Genomic DNA, 19,283 nt, shown 5'->3' with positions numbered 1-19,283 from the left:
CACTGGACGTTTCAGGTTCTGGTGAAGGACGCTGGTCCAGTATGCAAGCAGGCCCCTGTGCCACCCCCAGCCGAGGGGGCTGAGAGACTCCTGCGTAAGGACTGAGGAGCAGACATCTGGGCAGGTGGGTCTTAACTCTGGGTTTGGCAAATGACCTTCCCCATCAAGGCATGGACCAGAAGATAAATAAGACAAAAACCAGACAGAGGGAGCTAGAGAGAGCCAGCGGACAACACAGGAGATAACTTTATTGAAACGCAAATGGCATCGAACAGGTGACTTGCTGGGAGGAGACATGCCTGATGGACAGAGGACCCAGGTGAGGGGGCTTCTGGCAGTGAGGGAATAAGGCCTCATCCACTGGCCCCGGGATGGATTTAACTGTCAACCGATTTATTATTTAAGACAAATCACCCAGCTCTCTCATGATTGTTACCGCAATTATGTATAAATACAACAGCTCCCTTTCTCTACATCAGATACGAAAGGGGGTAGGTTGAAAAAGGGGAAGGCCAATGATAAAAACCAAAATACAAAGACACACACACATCCTGGTTTGGGGGGTTTGTGCCCAATAAATTAAAAAAAAAAAAAGTGTTGTAAAGATTCCTGCCCACCTTCCACCCGAGGATCGCCATGCATTTGAGAAACAAAGACTCCATCACACAAACAGTGCTGCCTAAAACAGGACAGGTGAGGACAAGGAAAGGAACTCAGCAAGGGCTGGAATTTGTTTGAGAAAAAGGTTGTTCTGTTAAAGAAACAAAAAACAAGAACACTTAGGAAGCAGGAGACTCCTAAGCCACTCCATAGCAGTGGCCCGGAGACTGGCTGGGACCTGGAGCCCTTGCCTTCTCATCTGCGTTTTCAGTCTGGAGACATGGCAGGGATGTGGGGAGATCCACAGGAGATGGAGAACCCGGTGGCCACGGGGTGACTTCAGTGCAGGCTTCATGCCTTCCTCGGGCTCTCGTCCTCCTCCAGGCACTTCGTCCCTGACCCCAGGAGGCCCAGTGCCAGATGGGTCTTCGTCCCCCACCTACAAGCGCTCTCACAGGGCAAATGGACAAACTCTAAACAAGGCCAGTTGTACACACCTCATCTCCCCCATGGCGCCATCTGTGAGTTTGGGAAAATACGAAGCTCTTTTCAGTTAAAATAAATTTTTTTTATTGGGGGAAGGATGGATGCCCCGAGGACCCTCTGCTCCACCTCTGAGAAGGCTCTCCTGCGGCCAGGCAGGGCTGGGGGCGGGGCGGGCAGAAGGTTCTGGCAGGTGCCCTTTAGAACTGGGACAAGGGTGAGGGGTGCTGCCAGGACAAGTCTGGTGGAAATACAGATCAGACTTTTAAACTGCTCTCATCCCATCAGCAGAAAAAGGCTGAGTTGAGAAGAATCACCCAGCAGGAGACACCTGGAGGAGCCCTCCCTCCTAGTCCCCCCGGGAAGCCCCCTGGAAATCTCAGAGCTGTGACATTTTTCCCTGGAGGTTGTGTTCTCCAAGGAGATGCAAGCATTCCCCTAACTTCTGCCCAAAAGCACACATACTCTTTGTTAAATAAAAGTAAAGACAGAATCATGAGGATACATGAGAAGACCTTGAAACTAATGTTAAAGTCTGAATTTTAACCTAGAACCTTATTCGTGGTCCTAAAGCTCCAGTGTGGGGACTCTGGTCCTTGGCTTTCCGTGACACAGTGAATTGAAACTGTGGTGTACAGCACATTTACCAAGAGGGTTCGTTAAAACACAATTTGCTGGGCCCTCTCCCTGGTTTCTGATTCAGTAGGTCTGGGATGGGGTTTGAGAACTTCATTTCTACAAGTCCTCAGATGCTGCCGACACTGGTGGTCTGTAAACAGATCTAAGAACCTCTGCTTTAAGAAATGAAAGAGGTGAATCAAAGGACTGATGCTGACTTCCTTCCATAACCATGCCTGTCACAGAAATCTCTCCAGACAGCCATTAAGAGACCCAAAGGCCAAACTGGGAGGATCCAGTAGTACAGGCTTAATACCCCACTGGACTGGCAACCCTGCAGCTTCCAGGTTTCTCTTGGCGTGTGTCCTCACTTTCAGACTATGCCTTCTCCCACAGGGCCTGTGATGGGAGTATGTGCTCCTGGCTGGGCTGACGAGTACACGTGGGCAGTGGGCAAGTCGAGGTGGTGGCCCCTATGGCCCTGACAAGGTTGACTGAGGGTTCATGAATATATACAGTGATTTCAGTTATAAAGGGCATTATTCTCAGGCTTTGGTCTTCTGAGAACAGTGTCCCTAAAACCATTTTCTTACTATGGCCTCTTTGGTGGGGCCATGGACCAGAACTCAGTAGTATAATAGTTATCCAGTCATCCTAGGACGGTTCCAGTGTCCCAGCAGCAAACCCTCTGGAAAAGTACATTTCATCATCAGTGTGCAGGCAGTGGGGTGGGGGTGGGGTTGTTTATAGAGTCTCCCTACTAGCTTCTGCTTAGCTAAGGCCCAGGAGTAGGGAAGGAAGAAGCATGAGAACGTGGTCAGTCCTAGAAAGAGGCCCGTGTGAAATGTGCAATGAGGACAAGACCAGCTTCCTTTCCCAGACACCCTGCAGTAGAGGGTCCCGCAAGTCTCACCCTCATAGGCAGCCTTCGCCTCTGTGCAGGGCTCGTGTGTGAGGTGTTGCTGGGAGGGGGCTCTCTCCTCCCTTTGGAAATAAAGTGACTTCTGAGACTGACGGGGTGCCCATCTGAATACCTGGGGTCTTGTTGCAAGGAGCTCGAAGTGAATAGATGAGATTAGGCCCAAACCAGGAAAAGCGGAAGAAAGAAAAAAAATTAAAAAATGCCTATGTTGTCTTAGGTCCTCAAGGAGGATGGGCAGATTAGTTGATCATTCAAAACCAAAGCTTAGCCTTCGGACCGCTAGGGACTCTGCGAGGGGACCCCCCCCAAGACCTCAACCAGCCTCCAGCTTCCTGACACGCAGACCACACAACAGAGACGCTGAGACGAGATGCGCGCACAGAGATGAGCACCGCGGAGCTGCCCCGGAAGATGCGACGGCGGCAGCCAGCCGCTCCCAGAGACACACACACAGACAGCCCGTCCTCTGCCGGCCTCGACACCTCGCGCTTTATTTCTGGTGCCTAAGCAGGAGCGGAGGACAAACACACTGGACAAAATGTGGTGGTCTCCTTCATCCAGAAATGGGGGCCGTGGTCGCACCTCTGCCCGGAAGTGGGGCTGGGCACCGAAGCACGTGTTCTGCTCGCCAGATGCGGTGAGGAGAGGAGCTGGGGGTGGGAGGGGGCGGCACCGTCTGGTCCTGGAGGGGCTGGGTTTTCTCAAGGTGCCAGGGTGCGAGTTTAGCCCTGGGACCTGGCCGTCCCTTTCTGAGGGGTCCCAGCGTCTCAACCAAGAAGCAGGGGGACAGGTGGGAGAGGATGCTGTGGATCTGCGCTGGCCACTCACTCCAGGGTGGGGGCGGAGGGGGGTGTTGGCTTCAGAGGAGCCTGCGTGAGCGCCGAGGGGCCTAGCACCGTGAGAAGGCTCGGCCAGCCGCAATCGCCACGTCGCCGCGATTCCTGGGGGATGACCGTCACCCACAGCCAGGGGCCCAGGTGGACAACTGGAAACAGGGTCCAGGCTCCAGAGGGACAGTGGTGGGCGGTGCCCCCTCACCAGATGGGAGCCCACTTTCTGGAGGCAAGCAGCTGAAGAGCCAAGTGCAATGCTGCTGTTGGCTGAGAAGAGCTGTGGGCCAGGGGTCAGAGATGAGGCGCCAGAATCCCAGGCCTCCCAAGCCAACCTGCTGAGATCCAGGCAGAGTGCACGGTGGTCTCCACGCTGACCGGGGAGGCAGGCATCGCTCCAGGGGTTCTGAGGCAGTTGGAATGGAGGAAGGGGGTCACCCCTTTCCTTTTTCTCAAGTCGCCAGTAACACCCAGGACAGAAGGCACCGGCCGGGCAGCACCGAGAACAGAGACAGGGCTCAGCCCTGGGGGGACAGCGCTGGGGCCTGAGCCCAGCCATGGGGCCATGGCCAAGGCGGGGCCTGGAGGCCAGCGCCCAGGGGAGGCCACCTGGCGGGACGTCGTCTTGTCCTTCCTGGGACGCCCCGCTCCAGGGCCGCCTCCTTCTGCACGGCAGAGACCTTAAGGCAGTGATGTCAGCACCATCCTTGGACAGACAGCCTCTTCCAGTGGGAGAATTGCATATTTTCTGGCAGGGTTGGGGTCTTCACAGCTCTAGCAGCATCAACAGACATCCCCTCCAGCAGATAAGACCCGTCATCGCTGGGTGCCACCAGGTGAATGCAGAAGCTTCTGGGAGGAGCAATCTGACCACCTTTTGGACCTAAGTGAACCTCTTCTGATAGGAAGATTCAGATGCAGCTGCTCCTTGGTTTGGCGGGACAGAGAGAGCCAGGTTAGTGGTTACTGTGCCTGTAGGTTCTGATAAGAGTGTGTGCTACTTGGGGCTCCAAAGAGCATCACAGATCCCTGGTCTGCAGAGCCAAACCATAGCCTCGCCAGGCAACCCAGTGCACTGGGCAGTTAATCGTGGGCTTCTTTATGGCTAGTTCCTGTGGTTTGGACGCCATTTCTCAGGTGATCCTGAGGGTCCAGAAGATAAGGAGATGTGTGTTTAGTGGAGATTAATGTTTCCTACTAGACTGTGAATGTAAGGGTTCACGTCTTTCTTTATACCTAGTGACTGGTACACAGTAAGTGCCCAATAAATGCTTGTCCAATTAGGACTTGCCGAACCTTCAGGGCAACTTCTGCAAAAGGTGGATCCCTTTGGAAGGCAGATCTTTGCCACCAAATCAGACTCCTTATATTCTGATTGGGAGGTCTCAAGTGGGTGTCCACACCTAAGTGAATCTTCGCTCGTTCAGAACCAACAGTAAAAGCCAGCAGGGGTTTTGGATTCAGTCAGGCAAAGCAGCTGCCATCAGAACAGTGCAGTGAGGGGCTCCACAGGCCACAGACGGAGGGAGATTTCTAGTTTCCGGTTTCCCTCCAGTCCGTGGGGAAGCTCAGCTGAGGTCTTCTGTCAGAATGGGCCCACGTTCTCCTCCAGAGACTGGCCGCCATGCTCCAGGGAGAACGTGTGGGATTCGAGGTCCCTCCTGTCCCAATACTGTGCTGGCACTTTAGGTCCTATGAGAGCCCCAAAGGTGCCAGACACGGCTGCGTGGCAGGCGTCTTGAGGGTGCCAGTCGCCCGGCGTTGGACTCTCCACAGGGCAGCTTGGAAGAGCCAGACCAGCCCCAGGAAAAGCAGCTTGAGCATTCGTGGACTTGTGAGGATACAGGAAAACAAGCCGAGAAAGAAGAAGAGAATAAGTAGGCAAATGGGAGGGAAAAGTGGAAACAAAACAAAAATTAAAAAAAAAGTCGGGTTTATTGACTCGTGTGTTAATTTAGACGATGTGAGCAGAGCTGGCGGCATTTCTCTGAAGGCTGCAGTGGCATCCTCGTGGTCTGGCCGTGTCTCAGGTGGGCAGCTGTCTCGCTGGTATCCCCTGTGTGTCCAGAAGGGGGGCGGGCAGAACACCTCACAACTGGACTTCCTTCCTCCAGCTTCCTTTTTTCCTGTTTTTTTTAAACCTTTTACAGATTGATTTAATGTTTGTAAACCACATGCTTTTTTTTTTTTTCCGGGCTGCAGCCGGATCTTGGGGGCAGGGAGAGCTGTTGGCAGTGGATGGAACTGGGCAGAGTCCGAGGGAGGGTCCAGGAGCCCCCTCCTCCCAGAAGTCTTCCCCAGGTGAGGCTGTGTCTCTGAGCCGTTCATGAGAATCAGTTAGGAACTACCGCAGGCTTGTTTGATGTCTTCTAAACCCCTCCCCAGAAGGCCCAGGAGTTTGTAATTGAGACAAGAAATCAAGGAAAAAGAGTCAGGATCATCTTCTCCCCAAAGTCACCGGAGGAGACTAGGAGATGGATCTGGGGACGCGAGTCCACCCGTCAGTCCCACAGGGAGTTCTCCAAGGTGCAGCACCAGGAACCTGCCCCTTCCTCCACGGCCCCTCCTGTCCTGGGGCTGGAGAGCCCGCGCTGGGAGGAAGCGGGAAAGAGGGGACAGCACAGCACTGTCCCCGCCCCGCTGTCCTGTGACTGGTCGCTGGGCCCTCAGAGCGTGGCCTGAAGGCTGGGGTCCAGGATGCTCTCTCTGTCTGGAGACTCGATGTAATTGGCAGCTTCCTGCAGTTTCAGCAGCATGGCCATCTAAAGAGGGGCAGAGAGACAGCTAAGGAGAGTGGAGACTTCACACAGAGAAGATGGGGTCTGCAAGTGGTTGAGAGCCCAGGGAGTGCAGGGCCGGTTCGGGAACAGGCTGCGATGGCTACTTCCACCCTGTGTGCGCCCAGTCCTGGGGAGTGAGGGGTGGGCTGGGGGCAGCGCGCGCTGTGACCTGCTGGCCACTCCCTGGAGGATGTGGGGTCCCCAAGGCTACCTAACAGCTCTTCTCCAAGAGGCTGTGGCCCAGGGGCTAAGGGCTGAACTCAGTGCCATTAGGACCTGCTTCGCCCCAGGCCCGTCCCATCACTCCAGCCCCGCCCTATCGCCCCCACCAAGCCTGGCCTGGATGCGTGTCTTCACCTCCTGCCCTGGTCCCCTCAGCTTCCTCAACAGGTCAGAACTCTGACCCCCTCATTCAGCTAAGGAAGCGTCGTTGTTTCAGCCTCCTGCTTACATGATTAACACTGTGCTGACTTAAAAGCCTTTTTATGCAGAGAACACCTGTTTTCGACAAGGTCCAAATTTAAATGAAATGTATCAGGGTTAGGGTTAGAAGGACCTCCCACTGGCTATAAAAGTGCAAGATCTCGGGTTTGTGCATGTGTCCACACCATCTGCTAAACCGTCCCGCAAGACGGCTTGATGACCAACACCCCCTCCAGCAGAAGGAAGGGCCGAGCCTCCAACACGTGTGACTCTGCTAACATGAACCTGTCACCTCCCTGTCATAGGCATCCCCTCCGTGATTAGAGAGGGGAAGGGTCTTCTTCTGTTTTTATCCTCTAGTCAAAGCCTGTTCATATCCTTGGTCCATGTTCTGTGTGGAAGTTTCAGGGTTGGGTCATATGCTTTGGGTGTCAATTCTCTTCATTACAAGCACTGTAGATATTTTTGTAGTTTGTCACTTGTCTCAGACTATTTTCTTTCTTTCTTTTAAAATATTTATTTATTTGGCTGCTCCGGGTCTTAGTGGCCACATGCAAACTCTTAGCTTCAGCATGTGGGATCTAGTCCCCTGACCAGGGACTGAACCTGGCCCTCTGTCTTGGGGAGGCGGAAGGGAAGCCCCTCGGCCCCCTTTCTAAGAGCTCCTGGAGTCACCGCACAGTGGCTGTCCCCAGGACGACCCCAGGGAGCATGGACAGGAGCAGGACCAACACCTACAGGTCCCCGGCTGTTCCCACCCGGCCTCTGCCGGACACACACGCTGCTGGTGGGTGATGCCGCTTAGCTCAGTCCGGGGTTCTCATGTTCAGAACTGCCACCGCTGGCCTCGTGTTCGCCCTGGCCTCTGGGCCCAGCAGGGTGTGGACGAGGCTTCAGTTCTGTGACACCTGACTTCCCCCTTATAGCAGCCTCTACTCACCAGTGGGTCTGAGTCCAGGGAGCTGGGGGTGCTGTCCTTGACTGTCCTGTCCTCAGGGGGCGAGGCAATGCTGTGAGGGCCCACAGTGGGGGGCGGCAGGTGGTATAGCTTTGACTGGTCTTGTTGGGCTGAGGGCCAGGGAAGAGTGTCCCGGACCCACTCCACAGGGTCCTCCCAAGCAGCTTTCTGCCCGTGAACCTGGAGAGAAGGAGCGGTGTGATCACTGGTGGAGCGCCCGCAGATGAGAAGCTCCTGATGTGTGTGTGCACGAGCGTTCAGCCCCAGTCATGTCCAGCTATTCTCGACCCCCACGATTGCAGCCAGCCAGCTCCTCTCCATGGGATTTTCCAGGCAAGGATACTGGACTGGGTTGCCATGCCCTCCTCCAGGGGATCTTCCCGACCCAGGGATCGAACCCTTGTCTCTTACGTCTCCTGCACTGGCAGGCGGGTTTTTTACCACCGCACCACCTGGGAAGTGCCCTGAAGTGTACATACTTCCTCAAATGTAAAGCCATGAGGGTTGGCTTCCTGTAGGATTTTGAATTTCCCAAAATGGGAAATAAAATAAGTTGGCATAGATTGGTAGAAGCCATCTTGTTTGTTTTTTAAGTTTTGGCCATAGCACACAGCATGTGGGGCCTTAGCCCCACCTCACCCAGAGACTGAACCTGCGCCCCCAGTGCTGAAAGGCGGAGGCTTAACCACGGGGCTAATGGGGAGTCCCAAGACCATCTTGGAGAATGATTTGGCAAACTGTATTAAAACTTGACAAGAACCCCACAAATCATATGACCCTGCAATTTTACTTTCCAAGTAAGAAATGTCAGTTCGGTAATAATACCTTTTGAAAGAAATTTGGGCTTTGCTGAAAGGAGATATCTGTGTGAAAATGGTTTAAATTAGAAAACTGTTAATAATCAAAATTAAAACGATGACACACTGCACCTCTGGAAACCTCCCACATCATCAGACGGTGTGTGTCACGCCGACACATGACTCATGGATAAAACATGACCACGGGTCTAGTCTCCACATCACCGGCTAGTGGACCAGTGGTGAGTATGCCCTAATTTATGGTGAGAAAACTGAGGAGGTTTTTAAAAGTGACAGCTGCCTTTTGTACAAAGTTCTTACTCTAACTTTTACAAATGTTTTCACACATTTCATTTGCCTTCAAAACAGAGCAAATTTATACTATCTCCTTTCTTACATATGAGGAGTTTAAAAAGGTTAAGTAACTTGACCAGAATAACATTTTTATTAATAATTAGTAATGAGCTAAAGCTATAATAGGATTTTACTTAATTCTTAAATCAGTTGTTTATCTTCCCAAATCCCTAGGGAGTAGTTTGAGTTTGGAGGAGAGTCAGAGGCCTAGGACTGGACACGCAGCCCCAGGTCACTGGCCGTTTAGCTGTTTGCTGGACGCTGGCCATAAGCAGGAAGGCAGCATGATCTGTGTAGTGCCTCGCCGGGCCTGTTAGGAGGAGATCCTAAAAATCTCAGTGGCCGCGTGTCTGACGCTGTCTCCACTCTGTGACGTGGGCCAGCCTGGCCTTGGTTGAGCATAATCCAGGGCGGGCTCACCTTGATGCCGTCCTTGGCCCCTTCCTGTAGGTAGGGGATGATGGAATTGTTCCACAGATCAATGAACCAGGTCCGGAAATCCTCAATGCCGATGGGGCAGGACAGAAAGAAGCAGGGACCTGGCAAGAGAAGAGGGCCGTGAAGATGGCCGAGAACCTCACTCTCCCTGGCCATCTGCCCCACTGACTCCCTAATACCAGGCAGAGGGCCTTGGAACCAAAGGGTGAGAGAAGCACAGGGCTGGGCTTAACTGAGATCGTGGTCAAGACAGCGGGAGCTGACAGCCTGACGCAGCCTCAGAAATGATGCTTCTCCAGGTCGACGGGAGGTGGGGGAGCCAGAGGCAGCTTTAAGCTCCCCTGACACGTCCCCTGCGCCCTCTCGGCGCTTCTGGGGAGTGCGGGGGAGGCCAGCACTCCGAGAGCTGACGCAGGCAGGGGGGTCACACTGGGAGCTTGCCCAGTGGCCTGCAGTTCGAGGCTGCAGGCATGGGGTCAGAAGTCCTGTACACGCTGAAGACGCGGGAGGGAAGGGCCCCCCAGCCCCGCGTGGGCGAGGCGCGGGCCGTACCGATGAGGAAGTCAGAGGTGCTGTGCTTCTCCAGGAAGGTGTGCAGGTGGTACCACAGCCTGGGCACCCAGTCCAGCACCCGCAGCAGCTCCTCCCTGTTGGCGTTGACGTCGCTGTCTGATTCCACCAGCTTCCTCCGCAGGTAGCGAACCAGGAAGCCGTTGGCAGGCTCCACGTTGTTGGAGAAGGTTAGCATCCTGTGGCCAGGGATACAGACGGTTGGGGGGGGCACTGCACAGGGGCATGTCGACTCCGCTCCCACCCCACCCGAGCTGCCTGCCTCCCACTGAGGCAGAGCTGGCGCTCAGATCAGTGACCCCCCCCAGAAAACCATCAGCCCCCACTGGCCTGGATGAGGGGTGTGTGGGCAGAGGCTGCACCTCTTCCTGCATCAAGGGCCCTTCTCCCCCTGCGCCGACACGGCACACACCTCCTCTCCCAGCCCACAGGGCGCTGCTACTTCTCTTTCCTTCTGCTGTCCCTCTGGCCAGATCCCGGACTGAACTGGTTTACAGACTTGAGGGCATCTGGAGGTCCATTCAGGGCCACAGATCTTACCTGAAGCTCAGGTGCAAGCCGTGATTGGGTGTCATTTTTACCGGTTGATTAGTGGTACCAATAATATAGGGACTGTGGGAAGAGAGAGGAAAAAGACTGGCTTAGACCTGTCTGAACACTCGATTTCTGCCGTCTGCCACCCTCTACCTCGTGGAAAGCTGACAGCTTGGGCTGGACCAGCCCAGGCTCCCCTCTGCCCACTGTGGTGAGTCTGGTCCTGACTCCAGCTCACCATTTGTGATACTTGCAGGTCAGGGCCCCATTGACCAGCTCGCTGATGGAGCCTGCCTCACTGAGGTCATCCAATAGGATCACCAGGGGGACGTCCCCAATTCCTGTTTCCCGGTCTATCTGGTTGGCCAGGTTGGAGAGATACAGCTGCAGATCCTGAAATGAAAGAAGGAGGAGGTCAGCACTCAGGAGCAGCAAAGCCCCCAGACCGGCCTTGCAGAGGAGGGTTTTGGAGGAGCTGGGCTGGTTCTGGATCCCCTGGGAGGGGCCTTGGTTTCTGTGTGATGCGCTTGGATCTGTGACTGCAGAAGCCCACCACCCGAGCCTGATTAGCAGTGGCTCCTAAATCCCTAAAGGTTGGGGAACACACTTGTCTTAAATCAACGTGCACAGAACCTGCACCGGGAACCACCGCAGTGGACACGCCTCCCTGTGGAGCACAGCATGAGGGCACCGTGGAGGGGGAGCTGGCAGGGACAGCACAGCACGTGACAGGCCGGCGGGCGCCCCTAAAGGGAGCCAGCCCACGGTCAGAGACACGTCCTAGAGAGAGAGGCTGAGGGGAGGCAGGGAAGGAGAAGGAGAGATTGACAAGGCGGGCAGAGGGCTGGTGGGAGGTGAGAGGGACAGAACGTGGCCCGTGGTTACTGCGGGGGCGGAAGCTCCGGGGGAGGGAGGAGCCTGAAGTAGGGCTGCTGCGGGGGGAGGGGAGCACCGTGGAGCGGGGAGGCCCAGGCGGGGTGGGTGGAGCGAGCAGGGCCACCTTGCAGGACTGCTGGTGCATGTTGAAGGTGCTGACGATGCCCTCTGTGACCTCGCGGCCGGAGCGTTCCACCAGGTACTCGGCCAGGCGGTTGGTCAGGTAGGTCTTGCCGGTGCCACTGGGGCCCGAGAGAACGAGGCGCCGGTGCTTGAGCAGGAGGCCGATGTAGTGCTGCATCATGGGCTTGGGGATGAGAGTCTCAAACACCAGGCTGTCCACACACTTCTCCCTGAGACCTGCAGCGCGCCCACCTGCGTGAGCCGGCGCCGCCGGGCCCCACAGGACCCCCTGGGCTGGCTCTGGACACGCAGGGAAGGCCATGTGCTATGGGGGCGGGTGGAGGGGAAGCCCAAGTGGGGCAGAAACGTCCTGTGAACATGTTCCCTGGGACGAGTCCAGACCAGGTGAGCCTATCTTGTGTCTCCTGGTGACCTCCGCCCTGCAGCCCCTCAGCCAGTTCCTGCTCCAGGAGTACACGGCGCACCATCTGATGGTCCCCCATCCCACAGCCTCGCACCCAGGGCCCGGTACTGGCCTTTGAGGGAGACCGCTATGCTGTTAACCCCTCGGCGGCAGGGGGGCAACTCCGGGGGCTCCGCGTCCAGGAGCCGTTTCACGTGGCTGATACTGTAGCCGTGGATGGACTCGGTGCTCAGTCCCAGCGTGGAGGCCGGGTCCATCTTAGAGATGTAGTCCTGACGGGACGGGAGGGGGAGAAAGGAGGTGCTTGAGAGGGACGCGGAGGAGATCAAGACCACAAGAAGAGCAGTGCTACAGGGCACAGCGATCCACGAGGAAGGGGAGGAGCCGTCTGTCTCCTGGGGGCTTCTGCTCGGAGCCTCCAAGGCCCGGGTCCCGGTGTTCTCAGACGACCAGCAGTCCCTGAGCTCCTGCACCTCTTACCTTGAACACCTGGAAAACAGCGTCGTCCAGCAGCTTCCAGTCAACCTTCCCACTGACCTTGCTGCACCCCAGGAAGAACTCTTGCTGCTTCAGGTCCTATGAGGCCAAGGTGGACGGCTCAGGAGCTGAGCTCACTGGGCTCAGGGGTTCTCAGAGCCAAGGCTTCTCGGGCGGGAACGACAGCGTCACACTCTCCACGTTCCTTACCCCTTTGATGATGTGCTGGGGGGGCATCCTCACCACCACCCGGAGAGTCACCTCCTCCTTTGGACCACAGGTGCTGATACCATCCATGGGGGACAGGTCTGGAGGTGGGGAACAGGAATGCTGGTTTGAGGGGGGCACCCCAGACTATCCTACACCTTCCTGCCACTCCCCTTTCCATAAAGTCTTTGTCTACCCCAAAGAAGTACCAGGAGCCCAAGCCCAAACAGTGATTAGGGTTTTAGGACCACAGCAATCCTCGGTGTCTCAGGACTCTGGCGTCGGCTTGCAGCAGCACTGGTACCCAGGAAGCCGCACCAGAATGAGTGAGGGGTGAACCCTTTCCTTCTTTTCACCGGCCCAGGGCCTTCCCCCCATCAGGTACCTGTGTCTGCGAGGCTTGGGCTGAAGGGATGGGTGAGCGCCAGGCCCAAAGACCGACGAGGGGAGGTTAGAGCCGACGATCCCGGGATCTGCCCAGGAGCGGAGCCCGCCGAGGGGCCCGGGGCCACTTTCAGCCGGTCGTTCTCTGCTTTCAACAGGTCTACCTCCAACTGTGGCAAGAATAGGCGGGTCTGGAGCCTTGGCTGCCGGGTCCTGGAGACCCTACAGGCGCTGGATCCCTCTAGCAGCCAAGACCCACGTCCTGTCCCATCCTGTAGCCCCGCGCCCCCTTCCCCTCCCCCTCCCCCTCCCCCTCCCCGTTTAGTCCAGCCCCGCAGCCCCGCCCCTCATCGTAGCTCCGCCTCAATCCGCAGCCAATCCCCACGTTCCGTCCAGTCCCACAGCCCCGCCCCTTTGCAGCCCCGCCCCATTCCGCAGCCAATCGCCGCGCCCCGTCCCTCAGCCCCGCCCCGCCCAGGACTGACCTGCATGTTGTGCATGGTCTCCCGCAGCTGGTCCAGCTGGTGGGCCGAGTTGAGGGCTTCCAGGCGGATGTCTGTGAGCTTCATCTCCTTCTCCCACAGCTCTGAGCGCAGCTCGGACACCTCCTTCTTCTCCGGCTCCTCCTCCTCGCTTCCATGGAACAGCCGAACATGGGGGGCCGGGGGAGCGGGGCCCCTGGAAGGAGGTGGTGAGCACCGGGCGTTAGACCCTGAGCCCACGGGTGGCCGTCACTGGTCCAGTGGCCTGGGGAGGGGGCTACAGTGGGGGGCGTCCTGGGAACACATACTCGGGGGCGTCGGTGCCTGTAGAAGACGAGGTGGAGGACTTGATGGAGGGTGAGGCAGTCTCGGTGGATGCGTGCTGCAGTTTGGGGGACGAGGGGGCAGAGGAGTCGGGCGTGGCGATCTCCTCGATGTCAGAATAGGAGGAGGCTGACTTGGGCCCCTTCTTTATACTGAAGGCTTTGTTGAAGGAACTTCGGAGCTAAAACAAAACAGATTCGGGAGAGAGGGGTGAGGCAAGGACCTGAAGATGGGGAGGCGGGAGGGGGCGTCTGAGACACAGGCCAGAGCAAGGGGTGTGCAGCAGTGAGCACACCCTCATGAAGGCTTCTCTGGCTTTGTGGAATGGGGGTGGGAGACTTGCCTAGGAACTCAGGTTGAGTGATAGTAGGACTTGCTGCTGCACTGTGGTAACGTCCTGGGTTTTCTCTTCCCCTTGGGGGCACCCCGCTGTGAAAGGACGGAGGGGACCCCTGGGGCACAGGGTACCTCCTGGTGACCCCATCCTGATTTTTCCAGCAGACCAGCAATTGCTCAGCCTGCAGCCTGGCTCATTTGGGCCTCAGGACCCACCTCTGAGCTGGGCTTATCAGATCAGAGCCTACCCAGCAGACACAGACATGATTCCATGAATCAAAAGACGGGAGTGAACCAAGCTCCTTTTACGCACTCAGCACATTGCAGGATACAGGTGCTTTCGACTATGTCCACTCAAGTGTGCCAGAATAAGGGATACTTCCCAGCATTTCCTCCAAGTATGCAGGAGGAACTGGCTTGGTCTTGGGTACTGATGAGCTGGGTGTTAGGGATGCGGGAGGCAAACCAGGGATCTGTCCCACACCCGTCACATGCATCCATTCAGCATGCACACACACGCAGGGACATGGAGATGGAGCTGCAGCCGGAGACAGAAAGTAAGGAGGGTCAAAGCAAACCAGATCGCTGGAACAGCAAGAGAGCAGAGTGCAAATCTGAGGACACTCTTTCCAGGTGTGTCTCTCGGGGCTTGGGAAAGCTGTGGGTGGTAGCTGGCGCAGCAGGGGTGTGTCGGGGTCTCTACCAGGCAGGACATAAGGAAAACCCATCTGGCTCGATGGGGGTGTGAGGGAGGGAGTGTGTGTGCAGAGTTGTGCCCTCTCTGGGTAGTCAGGGTACAGTGTCAGGAGCAAAGTTCTCTGCAGCGACAGAGACCTGGGAGTAGAACACGAGCTTCCTGATTTTTTGTCTGTAACCCCTGCGTCTCAGGAGACCATGACTGTGTGTGCATGTGTGAATTGTATGTGTGTGCACAAGTGTGCATGTGGATGCAGGAACAGGTCCTGTGACCCACATCTGCAGGGGGCCACCCCCCTCCCCAAGGTCATAGAGATCCTAAGTGGGAACAGTGCTCTGTGTGGGTCTGTGTTTCCAACCCAGAACTGCTGGGCAGAGGGACTGTGCAGTGTGATGTGGTAAGGGATGCTGGGGTCAAACGATGGAGCAAAACAAACCCGGACTCTGTCCTGAGGGACATCTCAGGATGTCTCCAATGAGGCCGAGTGTGTAGAAGGCAGCACTCCTCAGATCTCAGATCTGAGTGTCTCGAGGGGCTGGTGTGAAACTCGGGGCGATGCCAAGCTATGACTCAGGTTTCAGTAATCACCCTGCATTCGGCTCTTTCCTCCCCATGGCTCTCGGACAGGCTCTAGGGGACAGAACCTCTCTCTGGACCTCCCCCTTCTGACCGGGGTCTTCAGGAAGCACCGCTCTCTGTTCACCAAGATCTCACCTCGATTCCGCCTCCAGTGGGCTTCTGACCCCCTGTGACACTTTGCCTGAGGCCTCCTGAGACAAGCCATCTATGAACTCCCAGAGCCTCACTCACTGAATTGATAAGCATTCTGACACCAATGGATTGTCATCAGTCTTATAAAGACTATTTCTGTCTCCCTGGCAATTTTGCAGGCTCTTTGAGATCACAGACTCCATGTTTCCTGTCCTAATGACACCAAGCCAATGTTGGCATAGGGTTTGAGTGGACCTTATGTGCCTGGTTTGTCAGGGTTTGCTGTTTATTTTAGACGTTTATACCCTAAGCCCTGAAATCCCTTTGTCAGCCCCACGGCTGCTCAGAGGGCTTCAGGCTTGGGGGTGATCTGAGGTCCCACCCCTCACCTCTCTCTGGTTCATCTCACTCCAGAGCTAAATCTTCAGGCCACACCCCAAACTGACCTGGCCTCTGGCAATTGTGGTCAAGGTAACGCTCACTCCCTTAGAGCCTTCTGTCTGGGGTGTCTAGGGTTTGACAGAGCGAGGGACCAGGGCTCACTGTCCCAGCAGGAGGAGCTGTTTGGCTGCTTTTGTAGCAGGTGGACTTTGGCACCAGGGGAGCCAGGAGGGGGCGGAGTCCTTCCACTGCCCCAGCCAGACCGCTCCTCTGTCCTCCAGGGGCGGCTGTGGATCGACATGCAGGGAGGGTTAGGGGCTTGGAGGAGGTGGTCACGGTTAGTTTCATGAGTGGTTGTCTCTGTTTAGGGGGAAGGGGTTGCTCTGGAGAAGGGGAGGGTATGGCAGAGGCAAAGAGGAAGGGGGAGAAATGAGTGTCTTACCTCGTAGACCTGGAAAAAAATAGGGATTTTAAGTCAGCATTTTGAAGGAAAAAAAAAAAAAAAAGAAGCAACACTTAATCACTCATTTCACACAGCGGGTCTGTACGGACTACACCACGCTCTGTGCGCAGGCTCACTGGGTGGGGGCCAGTGGGTGGGTGTGCCCCTGGGGCTCCCCTCCTCCACACGGGCAGCGGGGGGCATGGCGATGTCGGAAACGGCACCCCAATCAGCTTAGGGTTATCTGGGAGACACGAACAGCTAGAATATCTCTCTCTGGACCAGTCAGGCGGTACAACAGTTCCTTTTGGAGTGATCTGGCAAGTTCCATGAGTACCTCTCCAGGAGCATCTCAGTGAGTGGCTCTGTCCATAACATCTCTCCACAGGATGGGAGGGGTGGGCACAGGTAGGCTGGTCCCTCTGAGGACCTCCTTCTGCTGCTGCCCACCAGACGTGTGCAGGGCTGGAGGGGGCGGCTGGCAGGGGGCAGACCCTGCTCTGGGCGGACACCACCCGGGGCTCCCGTCAGACGGGACTCTAGCATGGTGAGCTCAGGGAGGTCGGCTCCTGTGCTGTGGTGGGGTGGCCCCCCAGCCCACACAGCTCCCCCCACACCTTCACCCACCCAGCTCTTCTTCTTCTTCTTCTTGGCGTCGGCCTCCTTGCCGCTGCTGATGCTGGAGTGGCTGGTGATGCTGTTGAGGCTCGAGATGCTGTCAGAGGAGTTCTGCCTCTTGATCCGGAGCTCTGGGGGCCAAGCACAGGGGTGGACACAGACACCGGGGCTTTAAGGTGATGCTGTGAGGCTGGAGACAGGGCGTGCTGCAGGAGGAAGGGGAGGAGGCGCCCACCTCATCCACATCCTTCATTTGTGGGGAGCATCCTTGCCACAAGCCTTTGCTGGGTGCCAATCATATTTCAACATAAACAAATAAACAAGTAGGAAATGATCCCTGTTCTCAAGAAGCTGCAGTCTAGCAGGAGAAAGACCAGTGCAGAAACCAGTGACCTCGGCTTGAGCAGCAGGGACGAGGGGCAGCCCAGGCCTCTGCCATCCCACATGCACTGGCTGCCGCCCTCAGGACTCGCTTCAGAAATACTGGGGGGCGGGGGGTGGGCAGCCCAAGGCCAAGGGCCTTGCATTTAACCCAAACGACCTTTAATTTCCCTTTTAATCTGATGGGCAGAATATCTCTTCAGCTCTTGGAAAAGTTCTGTAATGGCACCAAAATGACCTCCTTTCCTACTTCAGGGAAGGAAAGGGTTAATAAAGGAGGCGGCCTTTGAGTGCTGACACAACAGAAGCTCTTCAGGTGGGACGTGGAAAAGCCCAGGCAGAGGCTGTGCAGGGAGCCTGGGCTTTGGGGGGCGGGGCAGCGAGGGAGTGGGGCCAGGCTGGGTGGGGCGAGTCCCGGGTGCCCCTCACAGGACGGTGCCTTGTGCCACAGGTAAGAGGCAGCGGAGCTTAAGCAGAGGCACCAGACGTCAGACTTTTTCGTAGGCTCCTCCGGTGGTCTGGCGGCGGGTGGGCTCTCCCCAGCTACGGTCTCTAGTAGCAGAGGCTTCTCACTGTGGTGGCTGCTCTTGTTGCCGAGGAATGGCTTAGTTGCCCTGGGGCATGTGGGATCTTCCTGGGCCTGGGATGGAACCCACATCCCCTGCATTGGCAGGTGGATTCTTACCCACTGAACCACCACGGAAGTCCGAAGACTGGGTTTTTAAAACCTTATTTTGGAATCATTACAGATTCACAGGAAACTGGGGACACATGGGCGGGAGGCCCTGTGTGCACCGTGGGCTGGTGGGCCTTCACTGTAAAGGCCAGAGAGTAAATATTTCAGGCTTTGTGGTCATTTGAGCTCTCTTACAACTGCTCAGCAGTGCCATGTGGCATTAGAACCACCACAGATGATATGTACCTTAGTGAGTATGGCTGCGTGCCAGTAAAACTTTATTTAAAAGCAGGTGGTGAGCCAGATTTGGCCAAGGAACGATGGCCTGCCAACCCGTAGTTTGCATCTTCCTCCAGAACACGTATTGCTTTTGTGATCAATTTAATTTACAATTAGTGAATTACAAAATAAAATGAAAGGCAGCAAAATAACTGTCTGTCACGATACTTGGAGATCCAATTAGTTGTGAGCCTATCAACAAGAATTTTAAAAAGTTAGGAAATCTTTTGTGCCTTTAAAATTTTGTGCCATGTGCATGTATTACCTATCTACAAATCAAATAAAATTAGGCATTATTGCTTTAAGCATTAGTTCTTTGAAGGCTCCTAGACATCCTGACCAAGCTGGACCTGGGTCAACAAGAAGGAGGACCACATGAAAGCAATCCATCCCACACAAGTGTATCCGAAGAGTCAGGTTACCCAGGAAACTAGAAATAGCTCAGTGTCCCAGACCTGTCACTGAGGAGCCATGTTTGAGCCAGCTACCTGTCTTCTCTGGCCTTACTCTGAACTACAGAGTACACTCTGTAGGGCTGCTGTCTGGAACAGATGGGCTAATGTAAGCACAGCGATCAGAGCAGGGCCTGGCATCCTGCAGATGCTCCTAAAGGCTGGCTGTGTCTGTGACCAAGTTGGGCAGAGAAGACAGGAGAAGCGATGGGAGACGTGGACGCATCCTACACCAGCAAGAGGGGGTGCTCCTCTTGCTGACGGTTGAATACATTCTCTTTCCTTCTCACTCGCTTTTCTGAAATGTTTCAAACTCACAGAAACACTTAAAACCAAGGCTGACTTCTCACTTGAGCCCTGAGATCCATGTAATCTCTGTCTCACTTGAAGGGTAGCTTCTTTCCCGTCAAAGAACTGAAGTGAGGATCAAACAGGGTCACACACATATCTGTGCAAGCACACACATTGTCAAAATGGAAAGTGCTAGCTCTTCAGAGCAGCTTTAGGTTTCCAGCAAGATTGAGAAGGTACTGAGGTGCCTCACCCACCCCCTGCCCCTACGTGCAGGGCCCCCCGATCGGCACCCCCACCGGATGCTACATCTGCTGCAGTCAATGCAGCCGCCCTGACACGCCAGCAGCCCCCAGGGCCCATGGCCTACACTGGGGTTCACTCAGTGCCACATCCTGGTGGTTTAGACAGGCGG

General features: G+C 55.8%; 1 protein-coding gene across 4 annotated transcripts in view; it reads right to left on the bottom strand.

Moving 5' to 3' along the window:
• Window positions 1-5,369: 5,369 nt before the first annotated feature.
• LOC110136468 (neuron navigator 1) overlaps window positions 5,370-19,283 on the bottom strand; it is a 130,919-nt gene continuing 117,005 nt past the window's right edge. For all 4 annotated transcript variants that reach the window (XM_070473777.1, XM_070473776.1, XM_070473778.1 and 1 more), the window contains 14 exons: window positions 16,799-16,920; window positions 13,589-13,785; window positions 13,284-13,476; window positions 12,800-12,968; window positions 12,418-12,515; window positions 12,211-12,306; window positions 11,843-12,002; window positions 11,308-11,543; window positions 10,546-10,700; window positions 10,314-10,385; window positions 9,756-9,952; window positions 9,186-9,304; window positions 7,597-7,794; window positions 5,370-6,215 (listed from right to left, as the gene is read on the bottom strand). In XM_070473777.1, the coding sequence (XP_070329878.1) occupies window positions 6,120-6,215; window positions 7,597-7,794; window positions 9,186-9,304; window positions 9,756-9,952; window positions 10,314-10,385; window positions 10,546-10,700; window positions 11,308-11,543; window positions 11,843-12,002; window positions 12,211-12,306; window positions 12,418-12,515; window positions 12,800-12,968; window positions 13,284-13,476; window positions 13,589-13,785; window positions 16,799-16,920 (2,108 nt within the window). In that variant the 3' untranslated portion in view covers window positions 5,370-6,119. The remainder of the gene's footprint in view (window positions 6,216-7,596; window positions 7,795-9,185; window positions 9,305-9,755; window positions 9,953-10,313; window positions 10,386-10,545; window positions 10,701-11,307; window positions 11,544-11,842; window positions 12,003-12,210; window positions 12,307-12,417; window positions 12,516-12,799; window positions 12,969-13,283; window positions 13,477-13,588; window positions 13,786-16,798; window positions 16,921-19,283) is intronic.

The sequence above is a fragment of the Odocoileus virginianus genome, chromosome 11 (genome assembly GCF_023699985.2).
Source record: "Odocoileus virginianus isolate 20LAN1187 ecotype Illinois chromosome 11, Ovbor_1.2, whole genome shotgun sequence".
NCBI lineage: Eukaryota > Metazoa > Chordata > Mammalia > Artiodactyla > Cervidae > Odocoileus > Odocoileus virginianus.
Note: the sequence above shows the minus strand (reverse complement) of the source record. Positions and strands in the feature narration are given on the sequence as shown.